This window comes from Octopus sinensis, linkage group LG13 (genome assembly GCF_006345805.1).
Source record: "Octopus sinensis linkage group LG13, ASM634580v1, whole genome shotgun sequence".
In the NCBI taxonomy this organism is placed as follows: Eukaryota; Metazoa; Mollusca; class Cephalopoda; order Octopoda; family Octopodidae; genus Octopus; species Octopus sinensis.
The window spans coordinates 37530088-37549465 of NC_043009.1; the positions used below are offsets into that span (position 1 = coordinate 37530088).

The following is a 19378-nucleotide window of genomic DNA, read 5'->3' on the forward strand; positions in this document are numbered from 1 at the left end:
CTTCATTAATGGCTTCCCTAAATCCATCCAAAATTTTATCAGTTTCAACGCGGGTGGAATGGAACTTTTTCAAAAATGCATAGGTAGGAGGCTTTTGATCATCGCTGTACTTCTTAGCATGTTTGTGCTCCTTTGTACCACCATCACCACCACCATCACCCCCACCACTATCATTCGTTTTTGATGTTGAATGAGTGATGGCGGTACTGTTGTGAGTGTTAATACTGTCTTTGTTGCTAATTTTGCTACAACTGCTGTTGCTATTCCTATAATCAATGCTGTTTCTGTCATTGGTATCGTTACTGATGTTGTTGTTGTTGTTGAGGGCAGTGGTGCTATTTTTACTGCAATTGGTGTTATCAATATCTTTGTTCTTAGAGTCTGGATTTGGATTTTTACTTTCATGACAGTTGTTGCTATTTCCAAAGCTATTAGTGTTGTTGCTACTGTTGCTATTTTCATTGATTTTCTTATTATAATTATCCTTCTTGTTGCTGCTGTTATCATTACCCTTCTTGCTGCTGCTGTTGTCATTACTCTTCTTGCTACTGTCGTTGTCATTACTCTTCTTGCTGCTGTTGTTATCATTACCCTTCTTGTTGCTGCTGTTGTCATTACCCTTCTTGTTGCTGCTGTTGTCATTACTCTTCTTGTTGCTGCTGTTGTCATTACTCTTCTTGTTGCTGTCGTTGTCATTACTCTTCTTGTTGCTGTCGTTGTCATTACTCTTCTTGCTGCTGTTGTTATCATTACTCTTCTTGCTGCTGTCGTTGTCATTACTCTTCTTGCTGCTGTTGTTATCATTACTCTTCTTGCTGCTGTCGTTGTCATTACTCTTCTTGCTGCTGTTGTTATCATTACCCTTCTTGTTGCTGCTGTTGTCATTACCCTTCTTGTTGCTGCTGTTGTCATTACTCTTCTTGTTGCTGCTGTTGTCATTACTCTTCTTGTTGCTGCTGTTGTCATTACCCTTCTTGTTGCTGCTGTTGTCATTACTCTTCTTGTTGCTGCTGTTGTCATTACTCTTCTTGTTGCTGTCGTTGTCATTACTCTTCTTGTTGCTGCTGTTGTCATTACTCTTCTTGTTGCTGCTGTTGTCATTACTCTTCTTGTTGCTGCTGTTACCATTACTCTTCTTGTTGCTGTCGTTGTCATTACTCTTCTTGTTGCTGTTGTCATTACCCTTCTTGCTGCTGTCGTTGTCATTACTCTTCTTGTTGCTGCTGTTGTCATTACTCTTCTTGCTGCTGCTGTTGTCATTACTCTTCTTGCTGCTGTTGTTGTCATTACCCTTCTTGTTGCTGCTGTTGTCATTACCCTTCTTGTTGCTGCTGTTGTTGCCATTACCCTTCTTGCTGCTGTTGTTGTTATTATTCTTTTTGCTGTTGCTGCTGCTACCATTCTTACTGCTACAGCTGGTGTTGTTGTTACTGTTCTTACTGCTGGCACTGTTATTCTTACTGTTCTTACTGCTGGTGCTGTTATTATTGTTACTGTTCTTACTGCTGCTGTTGTTATTGTTACTGTTCTTACTGCTGTTGTTGTTATTGTTACTGTTCTTACTTCTGCTGTTATTATTGTCACTGTTCTTACTGCTGCTGTTGTTATTATTACTGTTCTTACTGCTGGTGCTGTTGTGGTTATTATTATTATTATTATTATTATGATTATTATTATGATTATTATTAGTGGCAGTACTATTAACTCCAACTGTTACAGTTGTTGCTACTGATTTACTGATTGCTGTTGTTGCACTTGATATCATCTTCTTTGCAGCTGCTGCACTCAGTGTCGTAGCTCGTTTTTTGTTATTTTTTGTCATTATTCTTGCTGTTGTTGTTGCTAATATTTATTGTGTTGTTGCTACAGTTGTCGTCATGAACAAATACTGATGCAGAGCACTGTTTGTTGTTGTCAATGAAAATCCTGTTGCTTTCGTAGCACCAACATAGCTGCAAAATTAAACAAAACTCCAATTTTAAAAAAATTACTCTATTGCAAACATATACAACGACAACAAAAAGCCTCTATGAGAAAACTTAACCTGCTAGAATTAGCAGCCAAATCTCAAACCCTACTCCTTTGCCATCAAAAACAAAAGATGCTTAAGATACTTCTAGATACATTATGTCTGAATAAAAGATATGACAATTATGGATTCTCATGGATTCTCTCCATCTTCTAGCTCTTGGATGTCTTTAATGGGGTTAACCTTGATGAAAGCATTCATGCCAGGTCTCCCTCCCTTCTTCCCAATTGATATCCCTTGAAAACTGGTCATAGGTATTGTTCTTCCTCAGTACCCACATCACTACCATCTTATCATCATGCCGGCCACTTTCAACCACCCTTATATAAGGCAGGGTAGCTGTGTATCTTCACTATAGCAAGACACCTATTCTTGTCCCTCGGTCATACTTTCACTCTCCTAACACCTGACATAAAGCCAACTTTCCCCCTTCTCAAAAACTAACCCAGTCACCTACCTCGCCACAGAGTTGAAGGGACTTTTTCCTTTTCTTGTTTTTTTTTTTCCTGTCTTGCAAGTTATTTGGCAACCTCACAAGTGTCAGCAGCATGAATAAAGCATCCAGTACCCTCTGAGAAATGGCTGACATTAGGAAGGACATCTAAACTCAGAAACTATGCCATAGCTAATGGTGGAGTATAGATGCAGTCCTGCGACTCGTCAGATCCTATCAATCCATCCAACATGAGCCAGCATCGAAAATAGATGTTGTATGATGATGATGATGATGAAATATAAAGGAAATACTTCATTTTGCATGAAAAAGTGAAATTTTTTGTATTTCCTCAGTGGTAAGCAAAAGAATGTTTGCTTCTGAACCATATGGCTTCAGGTTCAATCCAAAGAAGTTTGCTTCTGAACCATATGGCTTCAGGTTCAATCCAAAGAAGTTTGCTTCTGAACCATATGGCTTCAGGTTCAATCCAAGGAAGTTTGCTTCTGAACCATATGGCTTCAGGTTCAATCCAAGGAAGTTTGCTTCTGAACCATATGGCTTCAGGTTCAATCCAAAGAAGTTTGCTTCTGAACCATATGGCTTCAGGTTCAATCCAAAGAAGTTTGCTTCTGAACCATATGGCTTCAGGTTCAATCCAAGGAAGTTTGCTTCTGAACCATATGGCTTCAGGTTCAATCCAAAGAAGTTTGCTTCTGAACCATATGGCCTCAGGTTCAATCCAAGGAAGTTTGCTTCTGAACCATATGGCTTCAGGTTCAATCCAAAGAAGTTTGCTTCTGAACCATATGGCTTCAGGTTCAATCCAAAGAAGTTTGCTTCTGAACCATATGGCTTCAGGTTCAATCCAAAGAAGTTTGCTTCTGAACCATATGGCTTCAGGTTCAATCCAAGAAGTTTGCTTCTGAACATATGGCTTCAGGTTCAATCAAAGAAGTTTGCTTCTGAACCATATGGCTTCAGGTTCAATCAAAGAAGTTTGCTTCTGAACATATGGCTTCAGGTTCAATCCAAAGAAGTTTGCTTCTGAACCATATGGCTTCAGGTTCAATCCAAAGAAGTTTGCTTCTGAACCATATGGCTTCAGGTTCAATCCAAAGAAGTTTGCTTCTGAACCATATGGCTTCAGGTTCAATCCAAGAAAGTTTGCTTCTGAACCATATGGCTTCAAGTTCAATCCAATGCATAGTGCCTTGGGCAAATGTATTCTACTATAAACACAAACTAACCCATGCCATGTGAGTGAATCTTACAAATGGAAACTGTACATTTCCATAAATAGAAATTCTGAGAGAGAGGTGGGGGGAATATGTGCTGTGTTGGTCCCCATAATTTAGCAGTACAGCAAAAAATCTGATCAACAGAATCAGTACCAAACTTACATTAGTTTGATCATCTAAACCAGGGAGGATCAGAAAAGTAGTCGATATCGATGCATGGGGGGAGGTCGATGTGCCCACCTAAGATGTTGACAAACACTTGAAATTTTGAGCATTAAGAATTAGCAATTTGAATCTGGAAGAGTGCGGTAATTTTATTTTTTATTGTTTAAACTGGCTGTTTCGAGCCCAAATATTCTACTTGTTTTATATTGAAACTGGCTAGATCTGGCCTCTCAAACATACCCTACAATGTCATTCTAAAAATGAACAATCACATCACTGAAATCACCAAGCTGCAAGATAATGCATGATTAATTGAAAATAATATGAATAAAAAAAGCATTACATTTGGCAGAAAGAGTCAAAAAGATGGGGTAGCAAAGAAGTATATCAGGTAGATAAAAGGGAAGCTAGACGATAGGTTTATCTAGTTAGGGCAAAAGCAGAAAGGAAGAGGTTTGTTAATGTCAATAGTGAAAAGATATTATCTATAATAACCACATAGAAATTAATTAAATATCTTATAATTATTACTCTAAAAATCTCATAATAAATCAAACATTAAATTGACTACACGCGTTTCATGACTAAATATATAAATCGATAATGTAGCAGGGAATTGTATCAGACAGCCAGAAGGGAAGCTAGGAGACAGGTTTATTTAGCCAGAGGGGAAGCGGATAAGAAAAAATTTGCCAATGTTCTGAGCCGTGAGGATGAAAGACTTGAGGTATTTCGTGTTGCAAGACAGTGTGTGAGAGAGAATCGTGATGTGGTAGGAGAGAAGTGTGTTCGCATGGATGATGGTTCACTTGCGCTAAATGAGGATGCAAAGAGAGAGGTTTGGAGATGCCACTATGAAAGGTTGCTGAATAAAGAAAATGAATGGGATAAAGAGAGTCTGCCGAATGTTGACCCAACAGAGGGACCAGCTATCCGAGTTGATAGTTCCGTGGTAACTAAGGCAATTAGAAGCATGAAGACAGGGAAAGCCCCAGGCCCATCAGGAATTACTGCAGAGATGCTCAAAATATCTGGCAGTGTCGGCTATAACCTAGTCACCCGTATAGCCAACCAGGTGATACACGAAGGAGTCATACCCAATGACTGGTGTAGCAGCATACTAGTCAACTGCTACAAAGGTAAAGGTGATGCCCTAGATACAAATAATTACAGAGGTATCAAGCTGTTGGATCAAGTAATGAAGGTTACGGAGAGGGTCATAGCCCAACTAATTAGAGAGAGAGTTAGTTTAGATGAGATGCAGTTTGGGTTCGTGCAAGGGAAAAGTACCACGGATGCTATATTCCAGCTGCAGGAGAAATACCTAGCCAAAGATAAGCCCCTGTACCTGGCTTTTGTTGACATGGAGAAAGCTTTTGATAGGGTCCCCCGATCCCTTATCTGGTGGTCAATGAGGAAACTAGGGATAGATGAATGGCTGGTGAGGACTGTGCAAGCCATGTACAGAGATGCCGTAAGTAAGGTTAGGGTTAGCAACATGTACACAGAAGAATTCAAAGTAGAGGTTGGGGTCCACCAGGGTTCAGTACTCAGCCCCCTCCTATTTATCATAGTCCTACAGGCAATTACGGAGGAATTCAAGACAGGTTGTCCCTGGGAGCTCCTCTACGCTGACGACCTTGCTCTTATTGCTGAGTCACTATCAGAGCTGGAGGAGAAGTTCCAGGTGTGGAAGGAGGGTTTAGAATCGAGGGGCCTTAGAGTCAACCTAGCTAAAACCAAAGTACTAATAAGTAGGAAGGTAGACAATCCACAAATGTCTTCAGGAAGATGGCCCTGCTCGATCTGTAGAAAAGGTGTAGGTAGAAACTCTATAAGATGTACCCAGTGTAAGCTATGGACACATAAGAGGTGCAGCAATGTCAAAGGTAGGCTAACTGGGAAGATAGTTTTTGTATGTGGCAGATGCTCAGGAGCATTAACCTCCGAAAATCTGCAGAAAATAACTTCAGTCACTTTCCAAGGGGAAAAACTAGAAGTAGTTGATAGCTTCCGTTATCTAGGTGACCAAGTCAGTAGTGGGGGTGGGTGCGCTGAAAGTGTAACTGCTAGAATAAGAATAGCCTGGGCAAAGTTTAGGGAGCTCTTACCTCTGCTGGTGACTAAAGGCCTCTCGCTCAGAGTAAAAGGCAGACTGTATGATGCCTGTGTACGAACAGCCATGCTACATGGCAGTGAAACATGGGCCGTGAGTGCCGAGGACATGCGTAAGCTCGTGAGGAATGAAGCCAGTATGCTCCGATGGATGTGTAATGTCAGTGTACATACTCGACAGAGCGTTAGCACCTTGAGAGAAATGTTGTACCTAAGAGGCATCAGTTGTGGTGTGCAAGAGAGACGATTGCGCTGGTATGGTGATGTGGCGAGAATGGATGAAGATAGGTGTGTGAGAAAGTGCCAATCCTTAGCAGTTGAGGGAACCCGTGGAAGAGGTAGACCCAGGAAAACCTGGGACGAGGTGGTGAAGCACGACCTTCGGACTTTAGGCCTCACTGAGGAAATGACCAGCGACCGAGACCTTTGGAAATATTCTGTACGTGAGAAGACCAGGCAGGACAAGTGAGCCCAGCCCACTTATGAATGCCTTTCCTCCCTTGGACACAAAGACCTGTTGAGGCAAGCGAAGTCGAAATCGAAGTCAAAATCAAATTGAACCAGCCAGGATTCCTGGTCTGGTGGTACGTAAAAAGCACTATCCGACTCGTGGCCGATGCCAGCGCCGCCTCCACTGGCTTCCGTGCCGGTGGCACGTAAAATACACCAATCTGACCGTACGACAGGCACCCATGCCAACCCCCTTGCTTGCGAAGACATGTTGGGGCAAGCGAAATCGAATTGAACCAGCCAGGTTCCCTGGTCTGGTGGTACGTAAAAAGCACTATCCGACTCATGGCCGATGCCAGCACCGCCTCCACTGGCTTCCGTGCCGATGGCACGTAAAATACACCAATCTGACCGTACAACAGGCACCCATGCCAACCCCCTTGCTTGCGAAGACATGTTGGGGCAAGCGAAATCGAAATCGAATTGAACCAGCCAGGATCCCTGGTCTGGTGGTACGTAAAAAGCACCATCCGACTCGTGGCCGATGCCAGCACCGCCTCGTCTGGCTTCCGTGCCAGTGGCACATAAAATACACCAATCCGACCGTGGCCGTTGCCAGCCTCACCTGGCACCTGTGCAGGTGGCACGTAAAAAGCACCCACTACACTCACGGAGTGGTTGGCGTTAGGAAGGGCATCCAGCTGTAGAAACACTGCCAGATAAGACTGGAGCCTGGTGCAGCCTTCTGGCTTCCCAGATCCCCGGTCGAACCGTCCAACCCATGCTAGCATGGAGAACGGACGTTAAACGATGATGATGATGATGAATTTAAAAATATTTAGCCACACTTTAATGTAAAGCAAAATACATGACTTATTGATGAAAACCAGTTAAAACAAATTTTAAACTTTAAACTTACTATCTAGCGTTGTAAAAAAACCTATCTCATAAAACGTGATATATACAATAAATAAATAGATATATGTATTTAACGATAAGAATAAAAATGTTAAAAAAAAACGTGACATAATATGCTATTCATATAGGGTGGATTATATCGGGATGACCTTTTATTAATAACTAAGAATTGTACCAATAGAACACTAGAAATATATAAGAAGAAAATATATAGTTTTTTTAAAAGATATAGATTAGGTATTAGTATAGATAAAGTGAACTATAATGTTAATTATTTAGATGCTAGTTTTAATTTAATAACAGGTAAAACCCAACCAATCCATAAAATTAATGAAGACCTTAGATATATAAATGCTAATAGTAATCACCCACCCTGGGCAAGTGTCTTCTACTATAGCCTCAGACTGACCAAAGCCTTGTGAGTGGATTTGGTAGACGGAAACTGAAAGAAGCCCGTCATATATATATATATGTATGTGTGTGTGTGTGTGTGTGTGTGTGTGTGTGTGTGTTTGTCCCCCCAACATCGCTTGACAACCGATACTGGTGTGTTTACGTCCCCGTCACTTAGCGGTTCAGCAAAAGAGATCAATAGAATAAGTACTAGGCTTACAAAGAATAAGTCCTTGGGTCGATTTGCTCGACTAATGACTGTGCTCCAGCATGGCCACAGTATTTCCGGATAATTTCTTTTCCTCCTTCTATTGTGGTAAAAGTTTGGTATATACTCAAAAACATTCATAAATTTCTATCCTTTTGTTATAATATTCTTCTTAATAATTCTCTGAATAACCCTAAACTTTAACTGTATACAATATAGCAACATTGTTTTAAATATTTAACTATAGTACCACATGATAAGACTTCCCCTGTTTCATTATCAATGGTCTGCTAGTGGGCGACCCCCTTAATTGTCAGCTAACATCTTGTTTCAAAATTTCCTTTACCAAATCTCATGATATTGCTTCAAATAAATCTTGATTTTTATGATTATACCAACTATGATGTCTGTCTGCTCCCTCAGATACTACCCCCTGTTCTCTCAGCCTTAAATATACAAGGGTTTAGATAAACTAGTCAATAAATTAAAACTGACCCATAAAAAACAAAAAAAATCAGTGACAGGCAGAGTCTGTAACAATGTATATATTCTTGAAAAGCTTAGTAACTTCTATGCTTGAGTAAGAACAGCATGTTCTTTGTCTATCTCTTTAACTTCTTGGAGATTTTAGGTATAATTATACTAATATGTCCATCTGTTCTAATTTAATTAAATTCTATGTCTGTGCAGCTGAAGATTGCTCTGCATTTTAAATTGATGTAATTGTTGCATTGTTCAACTAAATGGAGTTGCATGAAACGATCGAACTGCATTACCTCTGGATATCCTTGTTACTTATTTTGATTTTAATCACCTTACATTGAAATTGTATGGATAATACCGTACTAAATTCTGGTGCTTCAACTTAAGTACCATATTCATCTGAATCTAAATTTTTGCTGAACTCATATACATATATATAGATAGATATATGTATGCATGTATATATGTAATTTGAGATAATAGTTTCACTATGTATATATTATATACATAGTGAAACTATTATCTCACATTAGAGATGTTTCTGTTTCAGTTTTGACATGTAATTCTGAAACAGTGTAAGAGATTGATCTGGGCTTGCATTAGGCAAGAAGTCAAAAATTTCTTTGGCCTATGACACTCCATGTACTCTAAGTAGTATATGAGTAAAACTTGAATGAAATCAGTTGGGTAGTTCTCAAGTTTAAGTGATGCACACATAGACAGACACACATTCTCAGTTTTATATATATATAGATATAAGAAGTTGAAAATGCACTGGGATTCATTTAAATTCTTTATTTTCAAATTTTTTAAGACTTAACTGGTTTCACAGGTTTCTCTGATTTTCAAAAGTTGAGATAGAAAAACATGGGGTTATGCTGCAACTGTCTTGCTTTTATAGAGAGAATGTGACTCAAATTAGTATCCATTTTGGATACATTTTTGACTGGTCGAGGATGATCTCATGATCAGGTTTAGAAATTTTCGCAAGTTCTCAGCTGTTTTCCTTTAATATGTGACAATATGCTTTGAGTCATTAGTTAAAGCAGCCACGGTTGACTGAACATATTGACAGTTCCTAGCAATCTAGGCTGTCTGAATTTTATTTATCAAATGCAGTAGAGGAAGATCCCATGACTAGTAGTAATCTTTGATATTTTTGTAGGTGCCCCATTACACCAATGCTATCATGTGACACTATTTTTGCACTGAAAAATCAAAACTGGCACAGTTAAATGAACATGTCAAGTGACCATCCCAAAATAAGGTTCTCTAAATGTAATCTGTCAAGTGGTAGAGTGGACAGGAGCTGTTTCTATGAAGCCTGGTGGTTGAATAGTTATGGTTTGTGCCTATGTTACAGGTATCAAATTTTGCTATTAAATATCTTTTTTCTAAAAGGGATTGTTATGAGACATGTTCACTCAACTGTGACAGCTTTAAACCAAACATATTGTCACATAACATTAAAGAACAGGCATAGCCCAGAAAGCCCATCTCTGGGGATGTTGCAAGTCAACAAGAGTTTTCTGGAAAAGAGTTTATAGGAAATGTGTGTATCTTTAAGGTTGGTGCTCTTGTAAAAATGGAATGTGTGTAGTGCTACTACCGTATATCCTCAAGTACAATCCGCATTTTTTCCCCAAAATTTAGAAGTCAAAATCCCTAGTGCATACTATATACGAGGCTAAAAATGAAAATTATTTTCTAAGCAATGTCCAAGTCTCTATTTGCTGTCCAGCAATTTTTATTCAGACGCATTTTGTGATGTCAGGTGCAAAAATACCTTAAGCTAAGCCTGAAAGCAATGAAGTCATAAAAGAATCATCCATAACTTGTAGTAAGCAACAGTTATTAAACGTTATTACTGTTATTTCTTTATTTTCTGCAAACAAAATGCACAAAAAAGCTACACGTTTGCATTATGTTATATATACAACTAGCAGTATCGCCCGGTGTTGCTCGGGTTTGTAAGGGAAATAACTATACAAGCATTTATAGACAGTTACTTCCCTTATATAAACCAAGCGAAAATGCATTAAAAATGCGGAAAAATTATGGAAAATTTTTTTTTAATTCGTAGACTCATCGTAGACGCGCGCTAATACCCAGAAGGGCTCAATATGAATCACGACTATAAGATACCCGGTTTTGGTTAAACTGCACCGCAAAATGTGGGAGTAGTTAGGAATCTAAATCGAAAGGAGACAGACACACAACTTCACTTTTATATATAAAGATAATAATAAAGAACGTTACCGTGTACATTTTTACAAACCAAGGACGTTATATAGACCTCCTTGACTCAAGTTAGAGAAGGGGTGCGTATTATACACAAGGTTTAGGTCTTTCAGAGGTACAGTCCCCTAAAAATCCCCTGCGTATTATACTCAAGGGTGGATTATACTCGAGAATTTACGGTATATGTATAACAGCTGCAGGGGGGAGGGGGCAAAAGGCTACATACACATTTGTGTTTTGCCCGTGTTTTCTTTCTTTTATGTTTTGGTTAAATTCTTGTATGCATGTGGTGTGTGTAGGGGTACAATATATGTGGGAGCTTATATAGGGAGTGGTGGAAAATGGTCTAGTTGGTGGATGTCCACTGTGTTAGGGTATGTATGTATGCTCTGGTCAAACTCTTTGCTGGATTCCCAGATATTGGTGGTGGTGGGTGGGTGGGTGGGCTGAAACAGAGGGGCTGGTGATTTTAGTCATGATGGAGCACGCATGTATGATAGGATGTACTTCTTTTTGTATGGGCAAGGATATATATATATACTAGCTTAAAAGCCCAATAGGAGTCTGTGGAGGGCTCTTCATTGGGCCTTGAGCCCAACAATGACACTTCATGCTTTGAGTATATATAAAATTTTATTAAACTTGACCAATATTTTCAAACAACGAACAATTTTCATCGAAACAATGACATAATTTGTTGACTTGAAACTTATTGCAAAACTGCATGATAAACATTTTTTGTCTTCCCATTCAGGGGTCAGTACAATTTCTTTTCTGTCTAACCTCTTTCTCTCTCTCTCTCTCTCTCTCTCTCTCTTTCTGCTGATTGTTTTCAACTATCACCATCACCACCACAACTGCCATACACACACCATTCAGACTTCTGATGCCACCACCATCAATACCATTGACTTCGCCACCTTCCCCTCCACCATCACTTGCTTTCTTTCACATCGCTTACTATCACCGTCATCCCTGAACGCCTGGGCTGCCACCACCACCACAATCATCACCATCACCTCTGCTTCTATCACAACTACAGCACATACTATTACTATCTCCCTGTTACCATCACAACCATCTACTACCGCCCTCACCATCTCTATGCCTACTATTACTCTCACCCCAGCAAGAGGAATATTAGAAGTGTCATTGAGTAGTGAAAGAGGGGGTCAAAGTATGACGCACTGACACAGAGAAATTCATTTTGGCATTTGTTATTATAGATGTGTGTATATCAGCTACTTCTAGGTATTCTCCTTGGCATTTGATGGGGTGTATTTTCTGTACTTTTCTCGTGTTTATTGTATCTGTGCACCTGCCACACACAAAGACTATTTTCCCTGTTAACCTTCCTCTGAAGTTGCTGCACCTCGTGTGTCCATAGTTTGCACTGGGTATATTTTATGGAGTTTCTACCTACACTTTTTCTACATATCATGCAGGGCCATCTACCTGAAGGGAATTGTGATTTTGTCCCCTTTCCTAAGGCCCTTTGGTTCTAGACCTTGGTTCCACACCTGAAATTTCTTCTCTAGTTCTAGAAATTCAGCTATAAGAACAAGGTCATCAGCATTGAGGAGCTCCCAGAGGCAGTCCAAAATAAATTCTTCTGTTATTGCTTGGAGGATTATGATGAACAGGAGGGGCCTGAGGACTGATCCTTGGTGAACCCCTACTTATACCCTGAATTCATCACTATACTTGTTGCCAACCTCCACCTTACTGATAGTATCACTCTACATGGCTTGTACAGTTCTCACCAACCACTCGTCTATCCTTAGTTTCCGCACTAACCACTAGAGAAAGAAGTGGGGGGGACCCTGTCAAGGCTTTCTCTATGTCGACAAAAACCAAGTACAGAGGTTTATTTTTGGCTACGCACTTCTCCTGCAGCTACCTTACCAGAATTATGGTACCAGTAGTGCTCAATCCTGATACAAAACCAAACTGCATCTTATCTAGACTAACTGACTTCCTAATTAAATGGGCTATGAACCCCTCCATAACTTTCATCATCCAATCTAACAATTTGATACTTCTGTAATTATTTCTGTCTAAGGTGTCACCTTTACCTTAGTAACAGCTAACTATGATGTTGCTGCACCAGTCATTGGATGTGACTTCCTTGTGTACAACCTGGTTAACTATATAGGTGATTAGGCCATAACCCACACTACTAGATATTTTAAGCATCTCAGCAGTGATTCCTGATGGGCTAAGAGCCTTCCTTGTCTATATATATATATATATATATATATGATGGGCTTGTATGTGTTATTATCTATCAAATACACTATATCTGCATCTCTGATCATGAGCAGATGTACTGGGGGACAGCATAGCCATGTGTTGAGAGGGATTCTTTGGAGTTTGAATAAATGTAGCAAAGACTAAGTTTGAAGGTGATATTCGCCATTTTTCATACTGTCTAGGGGTAAGCAAATAGGAAATAAGTTGCTACACAAGAACAAAAGTCGTTACACAATGTTATCTAAGAATGGGTGGGAATGAGCAGAAAAGAGAAATAAAGATGATGGTTATGAGGTATTTTAGAGCGACCGGAAAGCTTTTTTTTTTACCCAATTTTCAATGAATTTTTAAATGTTTTCTTTTCGTGTTACATCACTTTTCAAGTTAGATCACATGTCTGGATCCTAATGAGGTGTCAGAATAGGTAGCAGAAGAACGTGAAGAGAAGCCGGATCAAGGTTGCAAAAGTGTATGGGAAGAGTAATATAAATATATTGTTATATATAATTACATCTTCGACCTTAAAAAAATTGAAGCATTTCTAATTTTTTGAAAATGAAACATTACAACACCAATGTTTTTTCTTATTTAATATACTTTTATTATAGAATTATTGAAAAAAAAAATTCGAAAAACCATCCAAACATGAAAAATTATGGAAAGGTGTAGGTGGAGAGCAAAAAATACAGATTTTAAAAAAGGGCAGATACGTAATCTTCAATGTTTAATCCTTTGGACACATCAAGTCCAAATATTGTTTTGCATCTAAACTGGCCAGATCTGGCCTCTTACACCAATCCTACAATATCATTCTAAAAGTAAACAGTCACATAATCGAAATCTCAAAGCAATGAAATAATGCATGTTTAATTCAAAATAATATGAATAAATAAGCATTACATTTGACAGAGTAATTCGAATGCTAGAGGGTTAAAACATACATCCAAAAAAATTACTGTTTTGAACAAACTAAATTTCCAACTCTATAGAATTATCTATATAGGCGCAGGAGTGGCTGTGTGGTAAGTAGCTTGCTAACCAACCACATGGTTCCGGGTTCAGTCACACTGCGTGGCACCTTGGGCAAGTGTCTTCTGCTATAGCCCCGGGCCGACCAATGCCTTGTGAGTGGATTTGGTAGACGGAAACTGAAATAAGCCTGTCGTATATATGTATATATATATATATGTATGTGTGTGTTTGACAACCGATGCTGGTGTGTTTACGTCCCCGTAACTTAGCGGTTCGGCAAAAGAGACCGATAGAATAAGTACTGGGCTTACAAAGAATAAATCCCGGGGTCGATTTGCTCGACTAAAGGCGGTGCTCCAGCATGGCCAGTCAAATGACTGAAACAAGTAAAAGAGTATGCATGCATACATATCTGGGGGCGGGGGATAGGCGCACTCCATCAGATGAGATCGTCTGAGAAAAACAAAATCTCAGTGAGCATTACATTAAATCCCATAGCTCTGCACTCGAAATATTGGTTTAAAAATAATCCGTTATAGGGTTGGCGACAGGAAGAGCATCCAACAGTAAAATACAGCTTCAAATAAAGACCCGTCCAACCTATACCGGCGTAGAAAAACAGACCCACACTATATACAGGTATACCCCCAACTAAAGTCGGTAAAAGGTTCCAAGACATGTCATCTAAACTTGAAAAATGACGTAACACGAAAAGAAAACATTTAAAAATTCATTGAAAATCGTAAAAAAAAAAAGACTTCCGGTCGCTATAAAATACTATACTTTGAATATTTAAACAAGGATTCAAAAAGAGATACTGTTAAGATTTTTTTTTAAAAGGCCCTAAAAATAACAAAATAAAAAAAAAAACATTTACCTGATTGACGGTGTTGATGAGCTTGATTTAGACAGAAGTGGAGGTTGGAGAGGCGTGGATTATGGAGTTGACATTGAAGTTGAAGGAATCGGTTTATCATCAGACTTTTCCAATTCGGACCTTCGACTTTCAACGTACAGTAATAACTTCTCTAGAGTACCTTGAATGGTTTTACTCTTCATGTCTTCCAGGATAACCCTATAAGGAACATACGCGTCGTGAACAGCTCCCATGATTTTAGCAAAGCGCTCAGCATTAGGATCCATCTCCTCGAAAAGGGTTAGTGATTTTTCCATGTATACAAAAGCTTGCTGCATTTTGTTGATGGTAAAGTGCCTAAGTTCTGGTTCCGGTTGCTGTGCCTCCTCTTGTTGTTGCTGTTCATGAAGTTTCATCAGCTCTTCATTTGTGAGCGGTTGCTTGTCAGCATCGGTTACTGCCGATGTACTTTCGCCTGGGACCTTAACGTTATAAAGATTGTGTCGCTGCTTGAATCGCATAAACCATCCTGAACTGGCCTTAAAATCCTCTGTCACGTTGTCGGGATACTTCTTCTTAAGGTCGTTGAACAATGAAAGCGCTTTCTCTTGAATTATCATCTGGTTTATGGGATTACGCTGACGAGTCTGCCGTTCAAGCCAAAAGGAAAGCAGGTGTTCCATTTCTTGGATGATTTTACCTCTTTTCTTGGTGATTACGGTACTCTTCATCCCCGGAGCAGTCTCTTGGATATGAGTTAAAATCCTTTCCTTGTCGTGAATAATTGTAGATACGGTCGTTCGACTTAAGCCATAAGCACGCGCTATCGCTACCATTTTTTCACCTTTTTCATAACGTTTAATCATTGCCAATTTATACTCCAAAGAAATAGCATGGCGCTTAGGACCACCAGGACTAGATTTAGCAGGAGCTTTCTTGCGGGGCATAATATATGTAACAAAAAAAAGCACAAGTTTTTACACATTAGACGGCTGCACGGAAAACGAGTTCCACCGGGTCCTGATTCTGTAATTATGTGTTCTCTATTATAACTGTGGATTTTAATGTCAGTATAAACCTAATATACCACCTCAGGACCCACAAAGAGTACTGCTGCTGATGTGATCATCTTCATAAACATCAAGGACAAACATCAATACACAACAAACATAAACATAACATTTGAATTTCCTGCTACGTACTACACCGTTCCCTCGCGGTGAAATTCTCTAACTATTGGTCCCGTAAAGCCATAAACTGAACATTTTTAAAGAAATTTATAAGCTTTTATCTGTTTTAATAAATGATTTGTACGTATTTCCGCATATTTTGTTTAATTTTCTACTTCGGTTCTGATTTTTAGGTGTGTTTTTTTTCTTAAAGATTTTATGCTTTTAAATATATTCGCAAAAACCAACATAAACTAGAATAAATCGAGTGACGTTGAGTTTTATTTTTTATTATTTTTCCATTAATTTCTTTATAAAAAAAATTAAAAAGCCGAAATAAATGCAACTCGAAATGTAAGTTGAAGTATAACGACCTCTGTTTTGTGTTGTTAGAAGCCTCAGTTCGGACAATTCGATAAAAATCACCGTCAAATCTCCCTTTAAACGCATAATCCAGTCCCTTAAAAACAACGCAGAGTGAAACCTTAATTATACCAAAAATACTTTAAGATAGGTAAATAATTGGCCACAGCACAGTGTCAAGGAAAAATAAATTCTGCGGTTGCCAAACAAACTAATAGCGAATGAAGTTTGAGTCAAAGTAGTACAGTATATGCAAGCAAATTTGTGTATTCATGTGCGTGTTCCTGCGCTACTGTACTAAGTAACATGGGGGTGTTCGTAACAATAAACCTCCACCCTTTAACAAAAAGTTCGCAGTTCGGTGTATTTACAGTTTTCAATTTCAATAATATTTTCGTTATATTAACATGGCTAAGTCATTGTACTTGGAGGGAGATGGTGTATCTATATGCAAAGATATTTGTCTACGTGGAGAGAAAGAATAACGGAAAAAGAATGAGTAGAGGCGAAACAGAAAAAAAAAAGCAGTTAAGCAAGTAAATAGATATATAAACAAAAGCTCAAAACCCACTTACCAATATTTAATTTGCAGTGTATACTTACAAGTATACATATAGACATTCCGCCCTTAATTTTTGTCAGAAGTATCTAAAATATTACAAATTACAAAACTTTAATACTTCCGATAAATTGTGCGAGACTGATACTTTGCTCCGTCCCCGTGTGATAATCCAGTCTGAAGATACAAAATAACGTAAATTATGGAAAAGGTGCTTCTCCGTCATCATTTAATTATTAAATTTTCCTTTATTATTGTTCCGACGCAACCCAGAACAGCCTAGTGATTGGGCCTATGTAAACATAGGCGTGCTCGTTACGACCATCCTAGATTTTGTACTACAATATTAGGGACTATATTATTAAAAATCCCGCTTCCTTTGTTTTGAGACGGTAGGATCCGATTTGAGAGAACTGGCTGCTATTTCACGGAGATCGAACAAACCTCTCTGTTATTTATTTAGTTTTGAAGACAAAACTTAGAAGTCCTAAAGCAAAACTTATATCTATCCGGTGTTACTTAAAGTGTGTGAACGTGTTTATATATATATATATAAATACACACTAACACACATGCATATTGGGTAGCGTTAAAATTTGGATTACATTTCAAATAAATATATATACACTCACCATCAATTTCAGCTTTTCTCATTTTGTTTTGGATTTAGTGTTTCGTGATTAAAAGTGAAAATGAAAACTAGGATTGTTACCCAGCATGCCTTCTTGAGCACTCGTGCGATCTCTCTATCCGTTGTAGGACGGCCTCGAAGTTATTTAACTGTTTGTGATATATATATATAAGGAAGTTATTGCTATGGCCGGTCAGTGTAACCATTTTAAATCGAAAATAGTCATATAGGCTAGTAGCTGCAGTATATATTCATGTTTATCAATAATATGGAGCCATTATTCCTTAATTTCTGCTTGTTAAACCTAGAGTTTATAACGATAAACTATTTCCATTAAATTATACGTACACGCGTGCACACACACACATTATGTGTGTATATAATCTTTTACTTATTTTAGTTACTACGGCCATGCTAGGGCATCAGCTTAATGATGATATATATATCGGGGTCGATAAATTAAGTACCAGTTGCGTACTAGGGTCGATCTAATCGACTGCCCCCCCTCCCAAAAATATTTCGGGCCATGTACCTAGAGTAGAAAAGAATATATATATATATATATATATATATATATATATATCATAAAAGTTGTTGAGAGTGCATTAGATTTATATTAATATTAGTTTCAAATTCTGGCACAAGGCCAGCAATTTGGGAGAAGGGAATAAGTCGATTACACCAACCCCACTGTTCAATTAGTATTTATTTTATCAACCCCAAAAGCATAAGTCGACCTTGGCGGAATTTTATTTTTTTTTATACTATTACTTGTATAGGTTAGTAAAAATTGTGTGTGTGAGAGAGTTTTTCCCCCACGTGATTAGCGTAGAGAGACTTGAAAATAAGAGCTATTCCAATAAAAAGAAATTTAACTAGGAAAAGGAAAACCTGGAGAATGAAAGAATCCCTTCTCCCAATGAAAATGCAGCAATTACTTTGCAGAAGTTTGAAAATGATCATAAATGCTGGGGAAAATCATCATTTAATGTCCGTTTTCCATGCTAGCATGGGCTGGACGGTTTAAAAGGAGCTGGCCAACTGAAAAGCTGCCTAGGTTCCATGCCAGTTTTAGCATGGTTTCTACAACTGGATGCATTTCCTAATGCCAACTACTTTACAGAATATACTGGGTGCTTTTATACAGCGTCAGCACCAATTCTTTTTTACTTGGTACCAACACCAATACTTTTTACATGACACCAGCACCAGTGCTTTTTGGGTGTCAGGAGATGAAATGTGGGTTTGGTGGAGAGGAAGAAGGTTGAAAGGGTTGAGCCCCTCATGGGCAAGCTTTACCAAGGTGGTTTTAGGACATCAGTTGTTGTGGTAGGCAGGTGCATAAAGAAGTACCAATCAATTAAGGTGGATAGAAATAGTGGAAGGAGACCCAGGAAGACATGGGATGAAATATTGAAGGCTGATCTCAAGACACTGAGCCTTACAGAGGAAACGACAAAGGACCGAGATGACTAGTGTTTTGCTGTACTCAAGAGGACCAGTCCAGCACAGAATAATTGATATCCTAAAATCCTTTTTGGTAATGTTTGTCCATGCAGGTAACCAGCTATAGAAACCATACCAAAGCAGACAAGAGAACTTTGCACAGCCCTTGTCAAACCATATAATCTATACCAGCATGAAAAAGGATGTTAAATGATGATGTTACAATAAGTGTCTTACAGTTTTTAGTTACATTTGAGAATGTTTGTATATTACTGTATTTACTTGTGTAATTAATGAAGATCTTTAAACTTTAAGAGCACATAATATACATAAGAACTAGTTTGATGCATCTTAAAATTTGTGATTTTGTGTGTATGGCACCTCATCATAACCATCTCCCTGCTATTCCCGCCACTCTTATATAATGCAGGATTGCCATGTGTCTTGTTTATA

At 38.6% G+C, this 19378-nt stretch overlaps 1 protein-coding gene across 3 annotated transcripts in view; it reads right to left on the bottom strand.

The window, feature by feature from the left end:
* The window catches only part of LOC115218451 (CENPB DNA-binding domain-containing protein 1-like), a 22778-nt gene extending 5920 nt beyond the window's left edge, over positions 1 to 16858 (bottom strand). For 2 of the 3 annotated variants that reach the window (XM_036508326.1, XM_036508325.1), the window contains exon 1: positions 14779 to 16858. In XM_036508326.1, coding sequence (XP_036364219.1) covers positions 14838 to 15704 — 867 coding nt within the window. In that variant the 5' untranslated portion in view covers positions 15705 to 16858 and the 3' untranslated portion in view covers positions 14779 to 14837. Of the gene's footprint in view, positions 1 to 1809; positions 1953 to 14778 lie in introns of those variants that run through there. The other variant, XM_029788274.2, reaches the window with a different exon arrangement.
* Positions 16859 to 19378: the final 2520 nt, after the last annotated feature.